Genomic DNA, 10,510 nt, shown 5'->3' on the forward strand with positions numbered 1-10,510 from the left:
ATTCGAGAAATTGGGAGAAATCATTTTTTTAATCCGAAATTGCCCATTAGGTGGGTAAATCATTACAAAAATAATTTGAAATCGTCTAGAGGAAGAAGACTTTTTACAAAAACAATCCGAACTCGTCCACTGGGAAGAAGAGTCATTTGCAGAAATAATTCGAAATAATCTATTAGGATGAGTAATTATTTGCAAAAACAATCCAAAATAATCTATTAAGAGAAAAAATCATTTGCAAAAACAATCCGAAATAGTTTATTGAGAGGAGAAATTATTTGCAAAAACAATCCTAAATAATCTATTAGGAGGAGAAATTATTTGCAAAAACAATCCAAAATAGTGTACTGAGAGGAGAAATCATGCGCAAAAACAATCCGAAATAGTCTATTGGGGACAGAGCTCATTTGCAAAAACAATCCGAAATAGTTGAGAGGACGAATCATTTGCAAAAACACATCTAAATGGTCTATTGGGAGAAGAAATCATTTGCAAAAACAATTCGAAATCGTGTATTGGGAGGGGAAATTATTTTCGACAAAGAATGACACTTGAGTCATAAGTTAAATAATAAGTCCGCCGAGTTAACTGTGTGGTAGCGTGTCTTCCTCCAGACTAGCCGACCCAGGTTCGATTCCTGGCTAGGTCAGAAATTTTCATGTAAAATTTCTACCTTACGAGAGATGGCGTTGCACAGCTGCCAATCACTAGATTATGCACTAATATGCCTGGGTTAAGTCTCAAATCTCGACAGAAGTAGGTTACGTTCCGGCACCGGATTTCCCTTTCTCCCTTCCAAATCTTCATCATTCCCTACACTACACTTGCACACACACTCAGTCAAGTACACGACATAAGTCTCCACAGATACACATCTTGCATAGCGTGACCCGCCGAAGTGGTGTGCAGCTTGAAAATGGGTTACAGTTCAGCCATCTGTTTTAAAAATTCAGAACCAGAATCACGCAAGTGAAGTGGGTAGACATTGAATATATACACACATGTTAAATAACAAGATATGAAAGACCATATCTACAGTGCTTGGGAAAAGTGACATAAGTCAGTTTCCACAAACCTTTTTTGATAATTTATTGACAACTTACGGAACATCTGCTCGCTTGGAAAAAAATACATAGGTATTTCTCCCATTACAATAATTCATACAGAAAAAAATCAAATCGACATAAACCAGTGTAAGTTGTCAATAAATTATCAAAAAAGGTTTGTGGAAACTGACTTATGTCACTTTTCCCGAGCACTGCAGATATTTAAGGTGCGATGTTGGCATACCGAGACTTCTTATGACAGAAATCATGACGAAACTTATTAAAGATAGCTAAATTCTTATTACGATTTTATCACTCTTTTGATGAGGCATCTACTGTCATTTACAATATTATTAGTGGAGACTGTCTTCGTTGATATAGTAGTTACCGTTCTTACCTAGACCCATGTTTCGAGGTGGGAAGTTCCTATATCATATTAAGTACGTGACTATTAAAGAATCACACAATATTCGACCGATTAGTGCAGTGAGCAAAATTCTCAGAACGCCCACCGTTTCGTCTGACGCTATTAGTTCGATTGCTATACCGCAGGTCAACGCAACTTTAAGCCATAGGTGATCTACTTGTTGCCCAGGCCTGCCATAGATGACCTACTTCCAATACTAAAAAAAAAAAAAAGATGTACTGTTGCATATTGCTAAGTTACAAGAAGGCAATATTCCATAGTGCTAAAAACAATCCATTTTTTCTTTAAAACTAAATGCAGATATATTATAAAATACACAAAATACAATAGGCTCTAATAAATTTGTACCTGCCTTCTTGAATCAATGTGATGTCTGTGTCTGCATTGTATTCACCAAAGTGTTGAATTGAAAATCGGGGGCTAGTTTGTTAGAGCAAGCCTCAAAAAATCTTCCAAATGTTTATCAGTGAGATTTGAGCTGTCAGAAGTTTTACGATTTAAATCTCCCAGAGATTAAGTTACTTGCTTTAAATGAGGCCATCGTAACATTGTTAGAACGTGTTGTTGGCTTTGACAGCAACATTTGTTGAGCTGTCAGTTTGGATTTCAGTTCTTTCAACTTATAGTTACGTAATTCACTTTTCTGTGGAAAATCTCGATCATATTTGCTGCGATAGACAGCATTATAACGTCGCATTATATTCCCTTTCTTTGGCAACGACACAGAGGCTTGGCAAAATAAACAGCAACACTTATCTCTAACCATAGTAAAGAACAATTCACTTTCCCAGTCGCCATGGAAGTGATGTGTTTTACTTTTCTTTGCTGCACTCATTATGTATCACAACTAAAACAAAAATCTCTAAATTAGCGTTCGTTAACTATAAACACAGGCGGAAGATCATTGTTTGTTCATGCATCATGTTTCGCATGCGTACAATCTAAACAATATCAAAAAAATTCGAATACAACAATCGATAATAATCGATCATCTGTGATTGGTCGACAGTGGTGTCAACCTTTCGCATTAGTACAGACGTGTGCAAATTACTAGACTCAAACGATTATATATATATATATATATATATATATATATATATATATATATACACTATCTACCAAAAAGTAATTGGGCACTGTTTTTGTCCTTCAGAACCTTGTGGTACCATCTCTTGTTGCTATAACAGCAGCCACCCTGTCAGGCATGCTCTCCACTAGTTTGTGTAGGATATCCACTGAAATTCGTTGCCATTCCTCTCGCAAAATGGCACTCAGTTGGACAATGGAAGTTGGCCGCATCTCCCAAGATCTCAACCGCCGGTCCAATTTGTCCCAAAGATGCTCAATGGGATTGAGATCAGGACTCTGTGCAGACCAGTCCAACCGGTGAACATTATTGTCTGCATACCACTGCATAGTAGCCGCCGAAACATGGGGCCAATTTCCATTGTCCAACTGAGTGCCATGTTGCAAGAGGAATGGCGACGCATTCCAGTGGATATCCTACACAAACTAGTGGAGAGCATGTCTGACAGGGTGGCTGCTGTTATAACAACAAGAGGTGGCACCACGAGGTTCCGAATGGGTAAAAAAGGTGCCCAATTACTTTTTGGTAGATAGTGTATATATATATATATATATATATATATATATATAAAATTCAAGTAACATTTATTCTACAAAACCCATTTATTACACACTGTTTGCAAGAATTAATATTTAATATGAAACCCTTAGTTCTTTATCATAAATTGAAGGGTTCAGAGCCATAGTGGGCCAAGCGCCATTTATTAAAAACATAGAAAGCAAGGGTTACAGTTAAGTGAATACCGTAATTTAATGAAGATTGACATATCATTTAGTTTCAATGTGTATACTTTATATTACTTGCTATATGTTTCCATTGAATTATGGTAATAACTTCATTTTAACCCTTGTTTTCTACGGTTTTAGTAAATGGCGCTTGGCCCACTATGGTTCTGAACCCTTCAATTTTATGCGGTTTGGCATGCTGTTCATGAGATTTTCACATTGTTTCTTGACGTCTTCATCTCTGTGCCATATTTGGATAAGTAATTCTATGAGGTCCACCTTGGTGGTAATGGTTTTTTTTTTTTTAAGTTTTCACTTTACGAATGACCAAAGATTTTCAATTGGATTTGCGTCTGGGCTGTTATCTGGCCACGGAAGGACGTCTATTTATTTTCAGCCAGAAAATTAGTTACTGAGCTGGCTTTGTGACAGGGTGCTGTAACTTGCATGGAGATACATTCACCATCAGAAAACCAGCCCCTCATTTGTGGAAGAATTCGTGTTTCTAGGACTTTTTTGTACTGATCGAGTCGCATAGAATCTTACAGAATTATTTTATGGCAAATAATTCATGATAATTATGAAAATGTAAAAAATGTGGTGCTGAGTCTAATAATTTGCACACGTCTGTAATAGAATTCCCCGAAACAATATTGTTATATCATCGTAAATCTATAAAGAGAACATATTACATGTTAAGAACACAATATTGGTCAACAGAAAAAACAGGCCGTGATCTACCAGTCGATCGCGATCGACTTGTTGCCCAGGCCTGCTATACAGGATACCAGCCTACTGTGCTCTGTAGTATCTAAAATAGAAACTAGTAAAATTCTCTAGTGATACCGCGACACCGTAAATTTAGTGAAAATCAGACAGATCTCTAAGGATGTCGCGTGACTGATTAATAATCGGGCACAGAACATGTACTAAGAAGAGGAGTGTACTGCAAGTATGAACCTGATACATAATTGTTTCTCTTTTGACTTACCTCTAGCTCGAATCTGCTGTTCGAGCCCCGGGGCCAGCTCTTCCAGCTGATCCGCCGAGGCGAGCTGTGCGAGGGCTGCAGCCCCTGCCGCACCACCCTGCGGCTGCCTCGGTCGAGGCGGGGGTCTCGGAGGCAGCGCCGGGGGTAGTGGAGACCCGTCACCCCCATCATCCAACTTATGGGAACTCTGCACCACTGAATCGGATGAGATAATATCCTGACTGCCCGCTGTGATGATAGAGGCACTGATCTCGAGCGGGGGTGCGGGAGGAGGGGGCTGCTCCGAGGGCGTCGCAGGGGCTGACATCCTCTCTTCAGGACGTTTCCCGCCGTGGTGACATGGCAATTTAAGAGGATCACCTGTTGAACAAAAGAGACAAGTCTCAAAGACATTCGTTTTGACTAGCAAAAACAAAAACAAAACAACGTCTATCGAGCTATAGGAGTATACAGAGTGTCCCATTTACCTTGACCACTCAAAATAACTTTGTACGCAAGCACCAAATAAAAAATTGTTTGACACAATAGGTGTATAACTGAAAGGGGGAAATAATACTGATAGAGAGGCAACTTTGTAGTGTTATTTATTATTTATTTATTTATTTATGTATTTATTTATTTACTTATTTAACCTGGTAGAGATAAGGCCATCAGGCCTTCTCTTCCTCTCTACCAGGGGATTACAACTACAATATTAAGAATACAATTACAATTATAATTACAATTAATATTAAATTTACAGATACAATAAAATCAAAGTACTAAAAGATTAACTGATTAATAAAAGCTAGACAGTTTATTGTAAAAGTTAAGAAGAGAGAAGCATTTCTTTTATAAAGTACAAATTAAACCTACTCTACGCAGTAAGAAAATGCTTAAAAAGCTTGTTTTTGAACGCTACTAAATTCCGACAGTCTCTGATGTCACTGGGTAGGGTATTCCACAAGCGCGAGAGCGAGATTGTGTATGATGATGAATTCGTTGATGTTTTATGTGTTGGTATGGCTAGTAAGCGACTATTTTGCGTGCGTGTGAAGAGATTATGATATGATAACAGGTAACTGAAACGGAACTGAAAGTGAATGAGATACAAGTATTAACACTATTTCTTTAAATGACACTATGTATTTACTATCAAATATTTCAATTAAGCTCGTTGATACCTTTTCAAAAATGTGTCATAGTGGGCCATTCTGATAAACAGAACGTTAATAAACGGAACATTATTGGTGCCTTGACGGCATGGTTCCTATGTATAGTATGAAAATAGTTTGACTTTAAGTTGGTGTAAACAATATGTAGTACACTTCAGATGATACTTAGGGTCGCGTAACCCATTAAACATAGCTTTGGTTTAATTCCGCTGAACACTTAGTAAGTGGTCCGTGCTACATTTGGTTTCATTTGTTTACTGTAAACCAAAGCTACGTGGAGTGGGTTACGCGACTCTGGGTATCTGTAATGTAGGTCTACTGTGTATTTTTTACACCAACTTAAATTCAAATCACTTCCTTTGTACGTAATACGCACAGGAACTATGCCGTCAAGACATCAAATAATAACGTACCGTTTATTAATGTTTTGTTTATTAGGATGACCCACTGTAATACATTTTTGGACAAGTTTTCACGAGCTTTACTGAAGTACTGAATAATAAATATATAGTGTCATTTAAAAAAACAATGTTATTACAGCTCATGCTGTATGTTCAGACACTCCCCCCACTCTTCCTACAGAGCTGCGCACGAGATCGGATGAGTCTACTTAGGAATTATAGGGGAATGGGTTAGTTTTTGCCTTGAACTCTATGGACACACGCCCGACCGTCCTTTCTACTCCTACCCCCTCCACAGAAACTGTGCACATCGCGAGTGTCTTGACAAAATGCATGAGCTGTACTCGTATCTCATTAATAAATAGAGCTACAAGGTTGCCTTCCCATCAGTATTATTTCCTCCTTTCAGTTCTAGCCTATACCTTTTGAGTGAAACAATTTTTCATTTGGTGCTTGCGAACAAAGTTATTTTGGGTGGTCAAGGTAAATGGGACATTCTGTATAGGTCCTACATGTTATACACTCCGTGACAACCAGTGAATACATTTAACAAATTTTGAATTCCAGACATTAAGAACGATCTTTGAAAAGATGACATGAGTGTACAGAGGTAGGAACGAATCCCTAGTTCAAAGGCATCAGTCGAATGATGATCATGGTTAACATATTCATCGTGATTATGTCTAACATGACGAAGGTTTAATTCCCGAAGCTTGGGGTAAAATTATTTATATTTTTACGATACGAAGATTTTTGGTTTTTGCACCTCATCCTATATTATATATATATATATATATATATATATATATATATGGAAAGTTACTGTTTGCTTAAAATTATTTTAGGATTAAGAACTTTCGGTGTCCCGCGGCGTAGTGTCGATGTATAAGGAATCACTGGAGGAAGAAATCTTACAATGAAAATTTTTGCCAGTGTATGGAATTGGTGCCCACCCAATATCGTGATGAATTTGGGAAGCTACGCTTGGTAACGAAATCCATTTTGAAAACCGGCTATAAAGACTATCTGTGCAACGTTCTCTTGTTCACCATCTCCACAAGTGTATTGATGCAAACGGTGGTAACTTTGAATATATGCTAAAGTGACACAGTTTCATCAGAAAAAAACGTTTCTGATTATATGTGAGTGCGTTTTCTATGCTGGATGTAATTAAGAAAGAATGAAGTTTCTTTGAGCTATAGGCCACTAGTATTTTGTTTAGGAAAGTAAAATCACTTCCGTTATCAGTAACTGTGCATAGAAAAAAACATACATGTTCCATTTTAAAAAAAGGTAACTTTGAGTTGAAAATGATATTATTTTAAGTTTTTGGATTGTGCATATCCTCTCATTGTGTGAGCCTATGACAGGGATACGTGCCTGCACAAGTAGATTTGCCACATTTTGTTTCATTTCGAAAATATTTGAGATCGCAGCGTTAGGTGAGACACACTGTATATTTAAATGAGACTAGTAGTACTCATATAAACTTTAAAACTTTATACTTCACATTTTTGCAGTATTCTCTTTACAATTAGCCACATTTCTAAGTTTTCTGAAGTCAAGCCAAAATGCAACACTGCTACAGTATTTAATCATAGTAGTAATTTAGGCCCAAGAATATATAACAAATTTATAGTTAAATATCCTAATCTTGTCAATTTTAATAGTTCTAGCATTAAATTTAAAAAGTTATGTATGGATTTTATAAAAACTGAAAAATTGTAAATTTAAATTTATATATTCTTATTGCGTAGTAGACATAAGACAAATTGAATTATTTACTTCTTAATTTCAATTCAGGAATCCGCCCCTGAGGACGAGTTCTACTCTTTCAGGGCGAGCTAAAGTTTTTCTGTTTATTTATATTTTATGTTACAATTATTAGCAAATAAATAGATGGCTGAATGGATGGATGGATGGATGGATGGATGGATGGATGGATGGATGGATGGATGGATCGATAGGCAGGCAGGCAGGCAGGCAGGCAGGCAGACAGAGAGACAGACAGACAGACAGACAGACAGACAGACAGATAGATAGATAGATAGACAGATAGATAAATTAAATAAATAAATAAATAAATAAATTAAATTACGATTAAAGAGACAAAAAAACTCTTTACGATGCCTCTTAGAATTTTTATAGGCTGAAAAAGACCATTTTACAACACATGATGTCATGAACGCATATTTAATTGACGTTATTGCCCATGGCACCCAAACTAATTCGTCTGTTAATTGCTCTCTCTGAATAACTTCACACACTTTTTCATCTCTTCACACACAGAATTCCTCAGAATGTTAAATAATTTATGACCATTTACGTAGTAACACATGCTGGGATAAAAGAATAAAATTCTGAATGTAACCAAAATAAAACTACATAAATAGTTGTATTTACTTACATAATTTTGACAGCCTTGCTAAACTGACTTTTTCATAGGTAGGCTGGTAAAATTAGAATCTTATACAATTCATTGCTGAATGAAATTAATTCTCGTTAATGTCCCTTTACGACATAGTATCACATGTTTCACTATACTGTACACATTGACTGAAATAAAACTTCACTATCGAATACGATAGCCCTAAATTAATTGGACTCAGTACTGACAATTTCATTTGTGTTATACTTTTCTATCGGTGACGAATTAAGTTGAAGATTGAGGTGGCAATGACGAGGTTCGTGTTATAGTTAAGTCCGTGTTAAACTTTCACAGGCAAGCAGGGACGGGCATCAGAACAATCACTAGTCTTTCTCTAAAAGCTACAGAGAGCGCCACCATTCTTACTACAAACACAAGCGTTATGTCACAAAAATGCAACATTGGACTATGCATATGTTTAGTTCTCTCTTGATCGACATGGACAGTACACTCAGCTGCCAAAATGAATATATCAGTATTTATTATGTGTATATGGATGGTTACACATATTCCTTAAAAGTTCCAAATTGAATAATTCTCGGTTAGCGCGTCTATCCGCGAAACCAGGTGGCCCGGGTTCGATTCCCGATCGGGGCAAGTTACCTGGTTGAGGTTTTTTCCGGAGTTTTCCCTCAACCCAATATGAGCAAATGCTGGGTAACTTTCGGTGTTGGACCTTGGACTCACTTCACCGGCATTATCACCTTCATCTCATTCAGACGCTAAATAGCCTAAGATGTTGATAAAGCGTCGTAAAATAACCTACTAAAATAAAAATAAATTGAATAATTCTATACATTTTACTTATGCGCGAATTCAAGAAAAATTACTCATTTGCATATTTTTTCTACAAAAGGCTCATTTAGCCTTTCTTAGATTTAATGGGAGTAGCCTAACACATTCGGATCCAGGGGGCATGAAATGGAAAAAGACGTTGAAATTTTCGAAATACGAAACAAGGAGAAAATATTATTATAGATTTATTAATTTGTCCTACAGAATAATATCTGTAATATTGACAATTAATATTGAGGAAAAAAAAACTCGCTCCGGCGCCGGGGATCGAACCCGGGTTCTTGGTTCTACGTACCAAGTGCTCTGACCACTGAGCTACGCCGAATTAAATCCACAGCACCGGATCGAATTCTCCTCCTTCAATGTTTCCCTTTGTGGCCTGACTCCAAATATAATGGCAGTTGACATTGGGCATAGGGCAAACTTTGATAATTTCGTGATAATTTCATGAAAATTAATGTAAAATGCAAATGTGTAAATATATCCTTATTCCAACTTTTTCATCTGAAAGACGATAATTTGCTGTACAAGTCTGGAGACATAAATGATTGGACACGTTCTTGAACAAGTGCCAAAAACCACTTTTACAACTCAAGCTAAAAGGTTGGTTATTTCGTGATAATCTTGGTAACTTCATGATATTACATTGATAATTTCGTGAGAGGTAGAAGAATTGTGGAAAAATTCATTAAAGTCAAATGAAATTCTCATTTATTGTTACAAGACTTCAAACATAGTAATTCCGTCTAATATTCATAGCAAGAAAACATAGAAATACATATAAACACATAATAAGAATGAAATCAAAGTAAAAATTGAAATTCAAAAAGGGATCTTCTTTGCTTTGAAAGGGTGAACACTTTTACTACGCACTTTACTATAGCCTATATTAATAGGGTACCTAACTCCAAAAGTAATGCATAACATTTGTTTAAAAATTATATTTTTATCCTACAGCTTTGCTATTTTCACAGAATGTAGATACATCCTTCAGGAACAAAATGTCACTTTTCCACATAAACCCCTTCCCTTTCAACTGCCTCACGTAACCTAGGAACGAGAGCCTGTAGACCAGCAAGGTAAAAGTCTGGACCAACACGTCTGAGCCACTCTTTAGCAGCGTGCACAAGGGAGTCATCTTCTAACCTCGTTCCGCGAAGGGATCTTTCAGTTTACCAAAGACATGGTAATCGCAAGGTGCCAGTTCAGGACTGTAAGGCGGATGTTTCAGTGTTGTCTATCCGAATTTTCTGATCTGGTCTATGGTCTTGTGACTGACATATGTCTGTGCGTTGTCGTGCAATAGCAGAACATCCTGCTTCTCCCGATGTCGTCGAACATGACTCAGTCGAGCATGAAGTTTCTTGAGAGTTGCCGCGTCAGAATTAATGGTGGTTCCGTGTAGCATGATGTCCACAAGCAAGAATCGAAAAACACAGTAGCTATAACTTTTCCTGCC

General features: G+C 37.0%; 1 protein-coding gene and 1 non-coding gene across 3 annotated transcripts in view; both read right to left on the reverse strand.

Moving 5' to 3' along the window:
* The window catches only part of LOC138702179 (uncharacterized), a 181,929-nt gene extending 177,308 nt beyond the window's left edge, over positions 1–4,621 (reverse strand). For both annotated transcript variants that reach the window (XM_069829794.1, XM_069829787.1), the window contains exon 1: positions 4,274–4,621. In XM_069829794.1, coding sequence (XP_069685895.1) covers positions 4,274–4,580 — 307 coding nt within the window. In that variant the 5' untranslated portion in view covers positions 4,581–4,621. The remainder of the gene's footprint in view (positions 1–4,273) is intronic.
* Positions 4,622–9,303: 4,682 nt separating this feature from the next.
* On the reverse strand, positions 9,304–9,376 carry TRNAT-CGU (transfer RNA threonine (anticodon CGU)). The gene has a single exon. It is a non-coding gene; the product is annotated as a tRNA-Thr (tRNA).
* Positions 9,377–10,510: the final 1,134 nt, after the last annotated feature.

The sequence above is a fragment of the Periplaneta americana genome, chromosome 1, assembly GCF_040183065.1.
Source record: "Periplaneta americana isolate PAMFEO1 chromosome 1, P.americana_PAMFEO1_priV1, whole genome shotgun sequence".
Lineage (NCBI taxonomy): Eukaryota > Metazoa > Arthropoda > Insecta > Blattodea > Blattidae > Periplaneta > Periplaneta americana.